Genomic DNA, 17601 nt, shown 5'->3' with positions numbered 1-17601 from the left:
AGCTCATTTCACAAGTTCATGTATTTAAATATACAAAAGCTCTATACATGAGGGTCTCACATAAAAAACAGCTGAGAGTGAAGGACACAGAAGTGGGGCTAGAGAGCAATCAGTCAGTCTGTTTTCAAGTAACAAGGATTTGAGGCAAGACTGTGGAGGGTCTGATCCTTGAGGTGCTGTCAGGGGAGATGGGGGTGGTACAGAAATCCACATGGGGCAGAGAGGTGACCAGCTCCCAGCGCTGTGTTCTGGGTCTAAAGGCAAAGGAGCGCATGGATTTTTGGCATTTGAGGTCTTTGGTTTCGTGCAACTTAGACAGCATTGAAGTTCTCACCGCATCGCACCTCTGCCTTTCGATAAGGCTGGGATGTTTAGAAGAGATCACCAAGACAGTAACTAAGGGAGCCTCTGTGCTGATGTGTACGTTCCATTCAGAGGTGGATCATTTGATGCAGGACAGATCTCTGGAGAGTTGACCGCTCACAGAAGCGCTCTGCTTGGCTTAAAGCATCAATCATTTCAGCCACAAACGTGCTATGCTGGACCCCCAGGAATAGAGGGACCGGAGAGAGTCTCAGATTCCATAAGGCAACTGCTAGTTACACTACAAATAAATATCCCCCCAAACCTGTGCATTAGAGACTGAAGAGCAGGAGGATGTAACGCCCGGGACACAGTGTGCCTGTGACCCTCCTGGGCCTGGTCCAGGCTGCTACTCACCACAGCTCCTGACCCACAAGCAGGAGAGAAAGCAGTTCATTGCACCCGCCCAGGGTGCTCAGGCACACCGGGCAGTGCAGAGCACTCCCAAGCTGGGCAGTGGCAGACAGCAGAGAAACCTGAGTGAAACAAGAGCCGTCGCCCTACGAGACTAGTGGCAGGGATGTAAGAGACAGCCCTGGGCGGGCAGAACTAAGTGGGTCAGAGGGAGGATGGGAGCAGGAGGGGTCAGAGTCACTGGAGCTGACCTGCAGCAGATCGATGGAGACACAGGGGGGCCATTCCCTTGGGACAGTGACAGGGCACGTGAAGTAGCTCAGGAGAATAGCTCCATGGTCTAAAGTGCCACTAACCCAGCTATGGAGGAGTCATGCTGGGGCCCAGCAGAACAGCAGGGGAGTCAAGAGTGAAGCCCACGTGCAGAGTGCAACAGGCCTGGTGCTGGGCTATTTACACCGAGGGGGATGGGGACCATTGTGCGTAGAGGCAGCTCCTGGGGCAGAGAGAGCAGCAGGATGTTGACAGGAAGGTACAGGGACCTATCAGGACAGGGGAGGGACAAGATATTTACAGTGGGGTGTATGGGGACCTCCTGCCCCATTAGAAACAGCAATCTCCTCTGCCAGGCATGTAGCAGGAAGTGGCACATGGCCCCAGGGAGAAAGATGCCGCCCCGGCGTGGCAGCCAAATCATGTCAGGTTAAGATTCCCAGTGAAGCCCAGCTCTCGTGGGCTGACTAACTGTCCTGATCCGGCTGCACCGTCTTCTTCCTTGCCCGGCCCCGCATCAGCCTGGAAGAGCCCTGCAAGGGAGGAGAAGCGAGTCAGGCCTCCTTCGATGCACCTGCCCCACCAACGTCGCTCCGTTAACTCCCCTCTCCCAAGGCAGTGCTGAGCTGCCCCCCAAGCAGCCAGGGTGTCCTTTGGAAGCAGTGATGGTGGAAACAGGCTCCCACCTCCCCCCACCCGCACCTGAGGGCACAGCCCTCCCCAGCACCGAAGCCCGGGGCAGACACTGGCACAGCTCCCGGCCCATGGGTCTCCCAGGACAGCAGGGCTGGTGCAGCAAGGCAGGACACAGTCTGCTTGAATCTTCACCTCTTTGACTTGGGGTCTCTTCTTCACGATGCGCAGGCTCTGGCTCCTGGAGATTGTTTTGGACAGCGCTAAGTCCCGGCTGCGGGGCAGAGCCTTGGGAGAGATCTGGGAGTCCGACCAGCATTCCTCTTCCTCCGTGTCACTCTCGCGCCCAGGCTGCCGGCCGGCCGAGGCAGTTCTGTAACCTTTTGGGTGGCAGGGGGGGAGAAAGCCCAGTGCTGGATCAGTGGATGGCACAGGGGTGGGAGTGGATTCCTGCTGCGGCCCTTGGCACATGCCCATCTCTTTAGAAGCCAAGTGCCACGCTGGCAAGAGGGCAGGCTTTGAACCCTCCACTGCTTTTCGCAATGTTCTCTAGCCACAGCTGCTAATTATCAGAGGCTGCTTCTGAACCAGGCTCGCTCCAAGTCCCTCTGCCTGCCATGAGCACAGATGTGTAATTGGGGCTTTGGAAAGCCAAAGTCAGGGAGACAGGCAGAGAGCTCTGGTTGCTACGCTGAGGACTGGGCAGGAGGAGCCTTTCAGAGAAATTCCCCCTTTCCTCCCTCAACACCTTCAGTTTGTGCCAATGTGATGTTGTTAACTCTCAGCTCTTATCTAGCACTTCTCATCCCTAGATCTCAAAGCACTTTACAAAAGGAGGACATTACCATTATCCCCATTTTACAGATGGGAAACTGAGGCACAGATATGCAGTGAATTGCCCCAGGTCACACAGCAAGCCAGCAGAACCCAGGTCTCCAGAGTCCCAGTGCGGTGCTTTATCCACTAAGCCACACTGCCTTCCAGCAATGAGGCAATGCCATTGCAGTCAGGACAATGCTGTCTCCCTTATGGGCTTCAGTTTTTGCTCTTCTCTAGCACCTTCTGTCAGAGCACCATAGAGTGCTTTACCGACACCAATTAACCTGGCAAGCCATCCTCCAGGTGGGGAAACCGAGGCTGGCAGACATCAGGAGCAACTCACCCAGCACCACGATGCCAGAAATAAAACCCAGTTTTCCCAACTCAGTCCCAGGCCTCGCCCTGAGCCATCTGCCCTTCCTCTACTCACTGGCCCTGCAGAGCTGCTCCCACACCCCATACGTGCAGCAAGCACGTTCTATGCAGGAGCTGGTATGCCCCCTTCCAGCCAGCCGCACCATTCTGACCAGCTCTGGAATCCCGCTCACCCCAAATCCTGTACACAGGTCCATCTCCCACAAGGCTTTCTAAGTCACACCTTCCCTCTCTCCAGTTTAGGAGATGCTGGAGGCCAGCCTGACCCGACATTAGCCGCGTTGCTGCAGGAGGGGAGTTTGGCCACAAACCCACCCTGCCTCCTCCTCCAAGTGTGGAGCAGCTCCCCTCCTGCCCAGCCCTCTGCCCCTTTGTAGGTGAAGCCTCGGACAGGGCTTGGGCCCAGTTCCTCAGAAGAGTCCTGGCCCCAGCCCCATCTCTCAGTGGCCAGGGAAGTCTCCCCAGCCCAGCCCCGGATCCGAAGGAGCTAGCCAGCACCCAGTGGGTTACGGGTTCCAGAGAGAACTAAGTTGCACTTCTGTTAGAGCTTTTACAAACCCTAGATCCCCAGGACTTAGTCCCCTCCCCTCCATGCTCTTGCCTCTCACCTATCGGCCGCCTCCTCATCTCCTGCTCCTCCAGGTACAAGGGGTCTTCGTAGTGCACGGGGGCATCATCAGGGATGGCACGCAGGTCCTGCATGCTGAAGCTGCGCAGACGCCCAGCCAGGGCTCCCTGGCTCTGCCAGGCAAATGGGATGGGGGAGATGGTGAGAGACCAGGTCAGGGACACCCTGCGTTGAAGTCACACACCAGGCTGCAGTGGCAGCTTGGAGCACCTAGATCTGCTGCCGCAACTCAACACCCAGGCGAGGAGGGGCAAGGGGCTAGTCGCACCATGGCCAGGTGACTCCTGCAGAGAATGGAGCCTCGAGGGAAGCTTCATGCAAAGTACTGCTCCGTGGGGGCTAACACAGCTGGGACAGTCCATAACTCCAGTGGGTTGTTGGGTGGGGGTGGTTCATCCCGCTGAATAGAGGTCAGGTAGGCATTTACCAAGTAAACACAGGCACTTAAGTGACACGTCTCACCTAGAGATCTCAAAACACTTTACCAGGTGGGTGCCCGCTGGCTAGACAGGAACCCAGGTACAGAAGAGAGGGAACTTGCAGCAAGTCAGGAACAGAACCCAGTCCTGGGTGCTAGCCCCTTGGCAGCACGGCTTGCTTTGAAACACCCAGCTCCTGGGCAGCCAGGCCTGATTATTTCCTCTGATTTTTCCACTTGGTGGGAGGCCTCTAAGCAGGATGTTACGTGCCTCAGACACTGGGGGTGGGGAAGGTTACGGGAGAGCTCAGTGGAATCCAGCTTAATAAACACCTGGTAAACAGGAAAAACGGGCAAAGCTGCATCTGTGTGAGAGGTGCAGAGACGGGGCGGCACGCTGGTCCAAGGAGAGCAGCAGCATTACCTCTGGAGGGGCAGGAGCAGCGAGTTTCTGGCTAGACTGGGGTTAAACCTAACCTCAAAACCACGGTAAACCAACAGTAACCTGGGCATGCATCTGGAACGCTAGGGCTGCGAGCTGCCACACAGCAGCCCCAAGCACGCAGTCCATGCCATGGCACAATCTGTCACTGACATCTGCCAGCTCTGCTGGTTTTTTTACTGGGATGTTCCAAGGCCACAACAGCCTCTCAAATCACCCAGGGAGATCAGGTACCTTGGCCGCAGCTTGGACGGCAGCTGTGGCTGCGATGTTGAGGCTCTTCTTGCCGAAGTTCACCATGGTCTCGTAGCCGCGCTCCTTGGCCTGGATGATGTACAGGTCGATTTCCTGCAGAGAGACAGCACAGTGAGCATTCCCAGGGGCCAGGCCCAGATCCCACCTTGGGAAGGAAGAAGAGGAATCCACCTGCTCCAAGACACAAGGGCCCCAGGAACCCCACACAGCTGTGCCAGCGGAGAGGCCTGAGCCAATGTCCGCCTGGCCTTGAGAGCTCTGTACCCCTTAAACTAAACTGCAGCGCTAGCTTGTTCCAGCCGGGGTCTCGCCTTGCCATCCTACCCCACACATTGCTTTATTTGGGAGGAGTTACTGAGCTATGAGCCCCACGGGGCCACGTCTTCCACTCATGCAGCACTGACTCCTTCCGATGCAGGCGACAGAGATACAGAGTCCACGCAACTATGCCCCTACACCGAGAACCATGCAGGAATCCTGCACACAGCCCTGTTACTGCCTCCCCCCCACCCCCCGCTAGGGCTGGGGAGTTCAGGGTTAACGCAATGGCTTTAAAGCCTCCTAAGAAGTTGAATAAAAGCCCCCCACCAAGGAACTGGCCTTTAAATGGATTTAAAGGGAGTTCAGCAGGTCAGGCAGAGGAGCATTGGCAGAGCTGTGCGGGGAAGCTCAGAACTGGAACAACAGGCCGTGCTATAGGGCAGGACTCAGGGACAACAGCAGAGATTTTAGGATCAAGACCAGATGACTTTTTTTTTTTTATATAAATAAAGAAAGTTCTAGCTCAACCACAAGGTATGTGCTAGATGCAGGAAGTCCTCTGGGAGGTTCACTGGCCTGTACTATGCAGGAAGACAGAGTAGATGGTCAGAATGACCTCTGCTGGCTTTTAAAAAAACAAAACAAAACTATGACTTGGCTGAGGCTCTGAATTGTAATAGTGAGAGGGATGCGGGTCAGGATTGAGGGGTGTTGGGAGAACAGGGATGCAGAAAGGCTGCACAGCGCCTGCCTCCATTCTGATCAGCGGCCAGCCAGCCCCTCACTTTAAGTGCTAACAATGCAGCTACCCGAGGGAGGGATGGCAGCTTTGCTGAACCCCAGAAGCACGGCGAGAGCGTGGGGACAAGTGACCCGTTACCTTCTCTCTGCGGGACAGCGTGGGGTGCACGAATTTCCGGTAGAGCAGGCTGGCTCCCTTGGTGTAGGGGGAAAGCAGCCACACGACAAATGCCATCTTGATCTCATAGTAGAAGGGAAACCTGCCAGATTGAGAATGCAGCAGTGAGGGGATACACAGGGCCCCCAGAGCCCAACACCTCATACCTCTACCCTTCACCCTCATGGCGAGATGGCTCAATGCAGAGCAACTCAGCGGCTGCAACCCCCATTGTTCCTGTCCACCAAGAGGGGGAGTGGGGAATTTCAGGGAGCTTTCTGCTTCTGGACTGAAAGGATTGCAGGCTGGGGCTGGGGAGCAGCTATCAGGCCCAGCGAGTCCCCCGGCTCATCCCCAGTGGGCATGAAGGGAGAGGGTAAATCAATTCCACCCTTGTTAAAGCAGGACAGATAGGGGCTTGGCAGCTCAAGGGTGCTGGCAAACACGCAGGAGACCCAGATGGACAGATGAACAACTGGGATAGCGTGGAGGGGGTTGTTCCTTCCCTTCCCCTTGGCATGGGGCAGTGGATCAGAGGGCACTTGCAGACCCTGTGAGGCCACGTCCCGGGACAGAAACTAAGATATGGGTGGGCAGACAAGCAGCTGTGGGAAGAGACAAGCCATAAACCCAGCCCACCTCCCTACAGCGGATGGCTAGGCTCAGGCATGCTCCAAGTGACATCACTCTGAAGCATCAGTTCCTTGTACAGGATACGGCCCTGCAGTGGGCTCTGTATGGTCCAGAGGGCCTCCTGCAGGGAAGCCACCCGTGCCCACCAGGAGGAGGTCCTCAAGGCTGGTGCCTTACCAGGAAACGAACATATCCGTGAGAGTCTCCATAGCCATGAAAAGCGCAAACACAATCCAGTACATCATCCAGCGGACCTGCAGGGACAGGGGAGCAGGTTAGCTAGCACGGACCATGACAGCCTTCCCCTTGCACATATCCATGCCAGCCTGCAGGGCTCAGAGCCAGCCGAGGAGGGGAGGGATGGGCTGCCACGCAAGCCCTCGGGTAGCCCTAATCTGCCTTTCACAAAGGGGGTAGGGCCCTTCACCTGCTATTAGCCCTTGGGTCCAAGCCCCTAGACACATTTCCCCACCCCAGCAGTGGTCAGAATGCCACTCTGCTGCTGGAGGGGGCACGGCTTTTACAGCAGAATTGCATACCAGCCCTTGAGTTTAGGACCAAGGGAATTTACTCCCTTTGGAAAACACATGCCTGGTGACTGACACTGACACACACACACACACACACACCCTCGCCGCCCCACAGGGTCAGCCCGGGTCACCATCCCCACAGCAGAGGTGGGAGACAGATGCATAATGTGGGGATCAGAGCCCAGGCACTCAGCCTCTCCACACTCATCCCTGCTCCCAGCAAACCAATTGTGCACCCCCACCCCACTGCCCTCTTGTGCCCAGCCTCAGGGGGGCAGGGAAATCAGCCCTGCTGCTTTCACGTCTGGCACAACGCCCCCCAGGTAATCTGCCTCCCTGGTCTCTTCCCTAGGGTCCCCCTCCCCACCAGGTCCTCTGTGCCTGGACACAATAACTCACAGAGCCCTCCCCGCTCCTCATACTCACGTATTCCCGGATGTTCTTGGTTTTCACTGCCTTGTAGGAGGCATAGGCCGGATAGAGCATCCCAAACACTAGCCTGTAACAGAGAGAGGGGGTGAGAAAGGCCGGCCACCACACGTAGAGCAGGGCCAGCAGAGAGAAGCAGCATTGCCTGGCTCTGCTCCGCAGCTTTGCCTTCACGGCCTCCAGCACCATGCTGCCCCGGTGCCTCTGCCCAGGGAACGCTGCTCCTCTCCCTCTGGAGCTGCAGTGAGAGGAGACAGGGCGGCAGCTGACTGGCAGCAAGAAAGATGCAGTGGGAAGGACTCGGTGGTGGTACTGGGAGGGAAAGTAGAGCCTGTATCCAGGCCAGCTCCCTGTGACACAGGGCCACCCTCCCAAGCATTCCAGGCAGGCAGAGCGCCTGAACCCCATGACAGATACCAGCCAAGCCAGTAATTAGCCAGAGCGGCACAACTTCTGCAGAGCCTGCAGGCGATCCTGACGGCTACACCCACTTCCCAACGGGGAACAGCTATTAGCACTGACAGGTCAGGATACGCCACATCCTGCCCACGCTCACCTGGCCCACGTGCACCAGCCCTCCCAAGGTGACCCCATTTCACAGACAAATCACGGCAGTGGAGCCAAAGCACCAAGCGGAAGGAAAGCTCAGGTAAATCCAGCGTGTCAGGCTGCAGTGTGTTCAGGATTTAAGCCCTTTTCTGAGCTAGTGGCAGGTTGTTCTGTAGCATGGTGCTACCTCTGCCACCCTTCAACCTGGGTCATGTCCTGCCCCCCTCCAAGCACCCTTTAATGGGGAGTCTGATTTCAGGTCCTATTTCCCTGACACACTTCCTGCTCCAGCCTTCAAACTCTAGGGCGTATTAGTCTCATCCATAGCATCATCCCTCTGGACTGCATTCCCCTCCCTGCTACCAGTCTGACGGCACCTGTGAGCACACACCTGGAGCATGGCTAGTTAACGTGCCTGGGCTGCCACACCAGCTCCTGGTTACACAAGCCAAGCCAGTCCAACAGGCTGCTGCTAAATCACAGGATGGCATCAGGCTGCACTTCCTCACCGGAACTGGTTACCAACAGGTTCCAACACACTGGGGGGAGGGGAGGGACACTGCTAGAGCCGGCCCATGGGGCAGGGCATGGTCCTCAGGAACCTGGCCCTGCTGGCAGAAGTGCTGAAGTGGAGAGGGACACAGGGGAGCAGGGCACAGGGAGAGATGGAGAGCAAGGAGATGGAAGGCTTCTGTAAAGCGGCAGCAGCGAGCAATGGTAGAGTCTGAGCGAGGCTGCAGAGCCGTGTGGGCAGCATGAATCAGCCTGACAGAACAGCACTAGCCAGCCCCCCACCCCAGCAGTAGCTGCACTTCTCCCAGTTATTCTCATGTGTCTCATTCAGATGAAATTTATTTAAAAAAAAAAAAAAAAAAAAAAAAAAAAAAAAAAAAAAAAACACACATAGATGTCATCCGGAACCCAGCCCCCGCTGCATCGCATTCCTGCCACCACCAACCGAATCCCCTGCACCTTCTTCCGAGCCAACACGAAGGCCAGAGATTCCCCCATAAGATCAGCAGGTACCTCTGCGAGTCCAGGCACATGCAGCCCCCCCGGTCAGCCTGACAGCTGAGAGGCAGCTGCATGGACACCCCATCCCACCTGTGCGGCCCACCACAGCTCCTCTTGGGGAATTCCTCAGGCACATCTGGCCTCTGCTGCTTCACCCAGATGGCACTGGAGCTGCAGGGTGGGGTGGTTGAACTTAGCCTCACTCTTCTATCAGGAGAACCAGAGATAGCAACTGAAGGGCTGGAAGCGTGCTGGGTTACCATGGGACTCCGAAGATGTAGAGTGCCATAAACGCGGATTGTTAGGATGCGTCAGGATGACCAGGATTCCAGGTGTAACGGGCAATGGGGAGTCTGCTCTGCAGTACACTGCCAATGCTGTCTTATTGGGCAGGTACCAGCCATTCATCTGTAGATCTCCCAGTACTTTAACAAACCAGGTCGGTAACATTGACCCCGCCCCCCAATTTTACAGATGGGGAAACTGAGGCACAGGGAGCTGAAGCGATTTGCCCAAGGTCATCCAACAGGCCAGTGGCAGAGCTGAGAACAGAGCCCAAGTCTCCCGAGTCATAGTCCAGAGCTCTGTCCGCTAGCATAAGGGTGTATGAGCCCCAGCCCAAACCGCTTTGCTAGACTCAGCCCATTGCATGCACCCCATTTTGCTAGCCCAGCCAGAATGCACTGGCTTCTCCATGCCAGCCCACCAGGGCAGATATGCTTAGCTCTGAAAACTTGGCTACCAGTCTCTTCTAGCTCCCAGCCAGAGAGGGCCCCTTGCCTACACCCAGGTAACCAAATATAAATACAGGCTGTACCCCAGCTTTGCTCTCCTACGCTGGCCCCACACAACCATGTCTGAGAACCTGGCTTTAGCCTTGGTAGAAGTGGAGGCCAGGAGGTGGCCCACACTGGCAAGAAAAAACACATTATTACACAGGTTAGCCACAGCCCTATTTAAACAGGTTTACTCCTGCATCCTATCTAGGGCTGCAGACCAGCCAGTCCATGCATGCCTGTGCTCTGGATCTGATTGCCACCACATCACCTATGGCAGAGAGATGGGGAGGCCACAGTAAAGCCGTCCCCCAGCACCACTTTAGGAAGTCACTGCACAGGCTACCTCCCACTAGGGACAAGCGATACCGTATACAGCCGGGCCCAGCACTCCCCACTCAGAGTCAACCCCAGCTGTGATGCACAATGAGGCAGGTCATTAACAGAGAAGGCCCAAATCCACCAGCAATGGCTCTTCAGGAAGGTGACTCTCTCCTCTATCCCCACCGTCTCTGGGCATAGTATTCTGCAAACACTACAGCCTCCCTCGCCTTAAGGGCAAACTCAGAGCTACCAGCCCTCTGCTGTCTGTCCTTGCAGGGTCCCCAGACCACAGTGTCCGGGTTACATATTAACACGCAACAGTCACAAGGCTGGGAGCAGGAGAGCAAAACCAGGCCAAGTGGCAGTAGTCAAGAAGCTTCCCCCACTGCTCAGGAAACTGCAGCTCCATGCCCCGCGTCTTGGGTGGAGGGGTGCACAAGTACTTCCCTGGGTCACCATTACTGTCTCCCAGGGTGGATAAAAATCAATGATTTTAAAAAAATAATAATTTAAAAAAATCCGATTTTTTTTTTAATTTAAATCGGATTTTTTTGATAAAATGCTTTTTGAGAAAAAAAACTATCTAAAAATAGTGTTCATTAAGATACATTATAGCTCAAAGATATCACATCATGGAATAGGGATTATAAACACTAATTCGATAGTATGAGACAATATATTCATGTAATATTTACGAAACTTTTCTTAAACAAGTTCCAATAGCTCATGCATTAGGAACCCAATCTTTTGAGGTTCCAGGGGCTTCTGTATAGATTATTTAGGTTAATCTTTCTATCTACCCAACGGGACTCTGTGCTCAGTCTAGAAGATACCATCAGAGATGCTTAGTTTTGCAGTTCTCAAACTGTGGATTTGTGTCTCCAAAGATAACATGCTTGTTTACAGCAAAAGTATTTTTAAATAAATATATAGAGGTGAGAAATAACAGACCTCAACCCTATTGTCCCTCTGCAAATTTGTATACACAGAGTCAATCCCTTATCTCTCTCTAAAAGTGCAAAGTTTCAAAAAGTTCAATGAATAGAAGTTTGTTGGAGGCGGAATAGATCTGGACAAGGAGAAGAAGTCTGGAGATAAATACGGGAAGGGAGGGACAGGCAGTAGAAACAAAAGTGAAACTGTTTGAACAGCATATTCCAGACGTGTTGAGGTCTTTCCGAATGTACCCTTCATTGATTTGAGATCTACCATACCATTATAGGGAAAACCTATAATGGCAGCAGCCGTAAAAGAGACCCAGTTTGAAAATATTTTAATGAAGTTCCTCTACCTGTGGGTAAGACAAGCATGCGTACAAAATGCAAACAGTGCAACAAAGTAATGCAAGGCCTGGTTGCCCGAATGAAACAACATCATGAGAAGTGTTCCTTCTCAGGAAGAAGCTGCGTTGAAGATGATGAAAGGAACATGTCTGAACATGCAGGATCTTCAAGTTGGTAACAACCAACAAGAATGCACTCTTACGTAGAAATCCATGATTAAATCGAGTCTTCCTGACCAGTGATTTAAATCGTGGTTTAAATCAAATCCACCCTACTGTCTCCTACACGGGGTTCACAGCCATGGATGTAGCTGCACCAGCACCCCCCCACCCCCAGCATAGCGTGTCTCCACTGGGAGTTTGCCCTGGCGGAGCTACACTGGTGGTTAAAATCCCCAGTACAGACAAGGTCCCAGCTGCCCTTTCCAACGCCTACCATAGTGAGTAGCCCAACAGTTTGTGTTTTAGCAGCTCCCCAAGCTCCCCCCGCTCCACCTCCAGCATGTGGGTGCATCCCTAGCACACCGAAGCCCTAACCTGTGGCCTCTGGAGCCCTGACAGGAAGCTGGCACGTGACCCAGCTTGTGCAGTCTGTGACACGAGATCACTTACCAGATGGGAAATTAACTGACTCGTCTGGGACATCCTGCCACACACAGACAAGCATGTAGGGCTTTCGCTAGCCAGGAAGATTATGGGGTAATGCTACATAATGAGTGGCTGCTAAAGAACACTTTACTAAGGAGATTCCTACCAGATTAGCTGGCAAATCTGCCCAAATGCCAGGAGCCCCTGATGGGCGCTATGTGGAATGCCACAGCAAGGAAGGATACTCGCCCTTATTTTAGAAAGGGAGGCCAGTCAGAAATAGCCATTGCTTTTGGGTGGCTGCTGTCTGACTGGGGTAGGGGAGGGAAACCACACATTCCAGGGGCTGGGTAGAGGTGAAAGGTGCCAAGTTGAAGGCAGACTCCACCAACTGGCTGTAACTCCAGGAGCTAAATATTTAGTAAGTCAGAACAGACACCACAAATAAAAAGGTCAGTTTTTGGAAATACTTTGTCCCTGTTTCACCATCTGACCCCTTCCTTGGGGTGCTACCTATTAAGTGGCAATTAAAGAATTGGGTTTGCTATTAGAATTTGAGACAAGTTAGGTTCCGCCACCGAACAGACATGGTGTTGAACAGGTGTTTTGACTGTTACACCAACTGTTAAACAAGTGTTCTTTTCAACAAACAATTCTAGAACTCCCTTTGCACCAGCCTTGAAATGGATTTCGAACAGCAGAGTCTGTGCTTCCAGGTCCCACTTTGCAGCAGTTATTTGTATGCCCATAGCCTGCAGAGGCCCCAGCAGAGACTGGAACCCCATTGGGCAAGGGGGTGCACACACATACAGTGAACCATCTATATAGACAGGACACAGGGTGGGAGGGGAAACTGAGGCATGGATAAGCAAAGTGACTTGCCCAAGGTCACCCAGCAGCTCAATAGCAGAGGCACGAATAGAATCCAGGTCTGAGTCCCTAGAACTGACAACTCAGAAGCCATTTCAAAGGGAGTCTCGGGAACCCAATGGGCACAGGTGTCCACCAGCAGCGTGACGGAGAGAAATTGAGGCTATTGGAAATGCAAGAAAGCCGACGTCTGGCTTTCCCACATGCTGGCTAAAGCGCACAGGATACTCTGTGGGTAGCCCTCAAACCAAAATGCTTTCTTTGTAATATAGTTTATTTCAAGCCAACCCTAGAGGTAGAGGAAAGGTAAGTGAGGCATCTCAAACTGGGTCAGACAAAAGTCAAAGATGACAAACAAGATAGGATCACACCTGTCAGGGACTGTCTACATTTTCTTGGTCCAGCTTCAGCACAGGGGGATGGACTAGACTAGATGACCTCTGGAGATGCCTTCCAGTGCTACATTTCTAGGATTCTCTCATGCTGGTCTGACCCTCAGGTCTGAAACACTCAGTCAGCCTGAGGTCACAGATTTAAGTCCCAGCAGTTTCAACTCAACCCATATTCCTTCCAAGGCACCTGTACATACCATCTACTCCAGGTGGGTCTCCTAGAGCAGTGTTTTTCAACGACCGGTCCCTGAGATCTCCCTGACACAGTTTAGGAAGGCAGCACGTTGGTCCCAGGTATCAAAACAGTCGAGGAACGCTGTTCTAGAGGAAAACAACGAGGAGTCCAGTGGCACTTAAAAGACTTTAAGGTGCCACCAGACTCCACGTTGTGTTTGTGGATACAGACTAACATGGCTACCCCTCTGACACTTGTTCTAGAGGAGACGCTGAATGACATGAGCCCCACCCGGGGAAGTTAAGAAACCCCCCACTTCTGTGACTAATAAATTGGGGGTTTGCTCCCGTATCTGCTAGAATTCCACCTCCACCCCAGGCAGCACTTCCTACGGTACCCCCTTCCCACCGCAGAGGTGGCCGCAGTCCAGCAGCGCTGGCGGGGTATGGCTTTGTCAAGGTCACCGAAACATGGTGTGACTTTACGTGCCCCCGACAGTGATCCCCAAAACGCAGCCAGGTGGCACGAGAGATGCCAGGTTTGGTCAAAGGGCGATTCTACCTTTCCCTCCCCACAAGCCAAACAGCTCTGCACCATACTCACACTACCACGCGACAGATTATCCAGGAGACCATGGCGCATCAGCAAGGGGGCCCCGGGCTTGCGGGAGGAGAGCAGCGGGCTCCTGCGGGGAGCAGCAGGCTGGGTGGCCACGGAGCGCTGGAGAGGGGCGGCGGATCCTGGCAGATGCTGCTCGGCTGGGCTCTGGATTAGCTAATGCCGCAGGAATGCCTTGCGCTGGGTGTCTCTCAGGCAGAGCGAGGCCCTGCTCGGCTGGTTCCTCGCGGCTGCTGCCAGTTTCCCCCCCGGGGGGTGCAAGGCAGGGCCTGCCGCTGACTTGTTCCCACTGGCCCCCGTGGCCCTGGCTAGCTCTGAACTGGCCCTGGCATCCCCTGACTGGCGGCCCCTTGCCCCGGGCTCTGCCTGCTGCTCCCTGGGCTGGGAAGAGGATGCTCTGCCTGCCCCTGGCTGCGGCTACCAAGCCCTGGGGGGCAGGGGGGAGGTTCTGCGAACCCCGGCTGCTGCTCCCTGCGCTGGCCCAAGCTAGGGGCTGCAGGCTCCTTCCTGGTGCGCCGAGGCGGAGTTTGCAGCCAGTTGAATGTCGCAGGGTGCAGCCGGCCGCCCAACCCCGGGCTGTGCACGCGCCGTGACGGAGCAGGAAGCGCTCCTTAAAGGGGCCTTGCTCTTAAAAGGGCCAGGGACGGCTCCCTCCGCCTGCAGGGGCCCTTTGCTTCCCGCAGCTGCTGCTCCCCCTTCTAATCAAAGTCAGCCACAGACAGAGAACTCGGGGCACCTCCCGCTGAATTAATTGATCATGTGGCGGCGAGCGGGGTCCAATGCTTTTTAAATAAATAAATAAATTTATTAATTAAAATATAGGAACATAAAACATATAAACCATCACCACCCCCAGCTGTCCCTGCAGTCCCTGGGAGCTGCGGGTGCTCGGTGGCTCTGCATTTCAGACTCAAAAACTGATGTGCCTCCAAACAGGCGGCTTTTGAAAACTTTGGCCTTTTTGCAAATACAATCTCATGAGGTGAAAGGAACCAGCACTAGGACCCCTTGCGACCTAGCAGCGCTAACACTGAGCCTTCAAAAACCCAGGGTCAGCCTCCACCCCCCAAATCATGAGATTTTAAAACAAGAATACATTGGGGGTTCTCTTTTGTTACCTTCTGGCTTTTGAGCATTAAGGGTGCACTTGGGACACATTTGCAAGTGTTTCTCAGAAACCATAAGGGCTAAAATCTTACCTTTAAAAAAACAAAGCGAAAATTTTCAGGTAATCACATGAATCCTGGAGCGGAGGCTTTAAGAAAACAGCAAATATCACAAGACTAGAATTAAAATCGCCCCCAGTGACAGAGAATTCACCCCAGATAACAACAGATGTCACCAGGACCCCAACTCTCTGAGGCCCTGATTCAGCAAAGCACTTAAATAAATGCTTAACAACTGTAACCACATGCTTAAGTCCCAGTGAGGTCAACTAGCTTAGGTGGACTTCATTGGGACTTAAGCGTGTACTTAAAGCTAAGCATTGGCTTAAAGGTTTTGCTGAGATTTCAATGCCTTGTGGCTTTAAGAATGGTGTGGGTTGTTGCTAGGCAACAACTGCCAATTTTTAAAAAGAGCCAGAGGAGTACCCAGAAGTCACCTCCTACAAGACAGGCCCAACAAAGAAAATAACAGAACACCACTAGCTATCACCTTCAGCCCCCAACTAAAACCTCTCCAGTGCATCATCAAAGATCTACAACCTATCCTGAAAGATGATCTCTCACAGATCTTGGGAGACAGACCTGTCCTCGCTTACAAACAACCCCCCAACCTGAAGCAAATACTCACCAGCAACCACACACCACTGAACAAAAACACTGACCCAGGAACCTATTCTTGCAACAAAGCCTGATGCCAACTCTGTCCACATTCTATTCAAGTGACATCGTCATAGGACCTAATCACATCAGCCACGCCATCTGGAGCTCGTTCACCTGCACATCTACCAATGTAATATATGCCATCATGCGCCAGCAATACCTCTCTGCCATGTACATTGGCCAAACTGGCTGTAGCCCACGAAAGCTTATGCTCAAATAAATTTGTTAGTCTCTAAGGTGCCACAAGTACTCCTGTTCTTTTTGCGGATACAGACTAACACGGCTGCTACTCTGAATCACTACCGTGTACATGATGAAAATGGATCAGTGAAACATTCGTGCATTTGCCCTTCATTTGCAATTCTCTTTGCCACATATCCTTCTTTGTCAAAAAAAAACTTGTAAATCGCTCTAAAAGACACACTCTTGTTCAGCAACAAGTTTTTGGGCCACATGCAGAAATTACTGGGTGACATTTTCCAGCTTGTGCTACTCAGACCCTCAGACTAGATGATCATAATGGTCCCTTCTGGCCTCAAAATCTACTCTGCCCATTTTACAGGTGGGAAAATAGAGACATGGAGCAGAGAAGTGACTTGTCCAACATTACACAGTGAGTCAATGGGAATGCTGGGAACAGAACCCAGGTGTCCTGAATCCCAGCTTTTTTGCTGTGAGCTCTGAGGATCAAACTGCTGCTTGACTTAAGAGCAATAGTTGGCTTTGACACAGTGCTTTAATTTATTTATTGTGCTGGAAATTTATGATACATTCATGATGTAAATATCATTTCCATGGAAACCACCAGAGATGGCAATACACATAGGATTCTACTTTCCCCACAGGCTAGGACAAAAGGAGACAGTTGCAGGCCTGTCCAGACTTCCCAAATGTCCCCATTTTGGAGCCATAGTTTCTATCTTTTGAGCAAAACATCTACAATTTTTCCACTCTGTCCCTCCAAATAGTGTTCCGACTCCATTGTATCTTTCTCCAAAGGTCTCTATTCATAGCTTCCCAAAGTTGGCAGGTACTGCATGCCCCAACCTCCCCCTGCTCTGTGAATAGTATCCCTGCAACAAAGATGTTTTTGTGAAGGAGTCTTAACCGGATTTTAGGTCCTATTCATGCTCCTGTGGTACTACATACATAGGTAAAACTGATGAGATAGAAAAATGAAACTGATAGCTCTAGTGTATGTACCTGAGCCGTGACATGTACAATGCTTTGGGTTTAATGCTCTAATCGTGTTGCTATAATCCCATGTTATTAGCCTCCCACTTCGTGTGCATAGAACTAAGCAACCCTCCCTCTGCTCCTTCAAATCCCTCCTTCCAACCCATTCCTTTTGTGAAACCTTCCAATAACTGGCCAAGCTCCTCAGCTGATGTACCTGGGGTAACTCTACTGACTTCAATGGAGCAACCTGAGGTTACACCAGCTGAGGATCTGTTCTGCAGTGTCTCTGTTCTATTAGAAGTGCACTCATGACATCATATTAGTGTTAGAAAGCTAGGAAGCAGGACACGCCTGCAAAGCACATGCAAGCCCTGGACTCTAAAAACAATACATAACATAAGATTAGGGACACAGATTCATCCCTGGTGTAACGATAAAGCCAATGGAGTTACACAAGGGGTGAATTTGACCTATGACCTTTATTTCAGAAGAGTCCCCTTTAGTTTCCTCTATAAACCTAGTAAGTCAGAGGCCCAGCTGGCATAAATGACCATGGCTCCACTACGGTCAACAGAGCTACTCCGGTTTGCACCAGCTGCAGGTCTAGCTCTGGCTCTCTCTGTATGTGATAACAGGGCAGTTAGAACCCTATGAAGTGCTTTAATAATGGAGACATCCTATCTCCTCGAACTGGAAG

General features: G+C 52.7%; 1 protein-coding gene across 4 annotated transcripts; it reads right to left on the bottom strand.

Moving 5' to 3' along the window:
• Window positions 1–3: 3 nt before the first annotated feature.
• On the bottom strand, window positions 4–15232 carry REEP4 (receptor accessory protein 4). Of its 4 annotated transcripts, none has more exons than XM_065584600.1 (8): window positions 15099–15232; window positions 7309–7381; window positions 6530–6606; window positions 5702–5822; window positions 4540–4653; window positions 3426–3558; window positions 1819–2003; window positions 4–1523 (listed from the first exon to the last, which is right to left on the bottom strand). In XM_065584600.1, exons 2-8 carry the CDS (start codon window positions 7366–7368, stop codon window positions 1458–1460), a joined length of 756 nt encoding a protein of 251 aa, XP_065440672.1. In that variant the 5' UTR covers window positions 7369–7381; window positions 15099–15232; the 3' UTR covers window positions 4–1457. The 4 variants fall into 4 exon arrangements, with proteins under 4 accessions (XP_065440672.1, XP_005285165.1, XP_065440673.1 ...); XM_005285108.4 differs by lacking the exon at window positions 15099–15232 and adding an exon at window positions 13885–14621; XM_065584601.1 differs by lacking the exon at window positions 15099–15232 and adding an exon at window positions 13304–13878.
• Between the last annotated feature and the right edge of the window lie 2369 nt (window positions 15233–17601).

The sequence above is a fragment of the Chrysemys picta genome, chromosome 2 (assembly GCF_011386835.1).
Source record: "Chrysemys picta bellii isolate R12L10 chromosome 2, ASM1138683v2, whole genome shotgun sequence".
NCBI classification, from domain to species: domain Eukaryota; kingdom Metazoa; phylum Chordata; order Testudines; family Emydidae; genus Chrysemys; species Chrysemys picta.
This window is presented reverse-complemented; position numbering and strand designations above follow the sequence as displayed.

Excerpts from the sequence above, each read along its gene's own strand:
- REEP4 (XM_042840331.2), bottom strand. The coding sequence starts at position 7,719 with ATGGGGTTCAGGCGCTCTGCCTGCCTGGAATGCTTGGGAGGGTGGCCC. Across the intron at positions 6,607-7,308 it reads CCAAGAACATCCGGGAATAC|GTCCGCTGGATGATGTACTG; the intron begins GTGAGTATGAGG and ends CTGTCCCTGCAG. Across the intron at positions 3,559-4,539 it reads CCGTCCAAGCTGCGGCCAAG|AGCCAGGGAGCCCTGGCTGG; the intron begins GTACCTGATCTC and ends TTTGCCTGGCAG.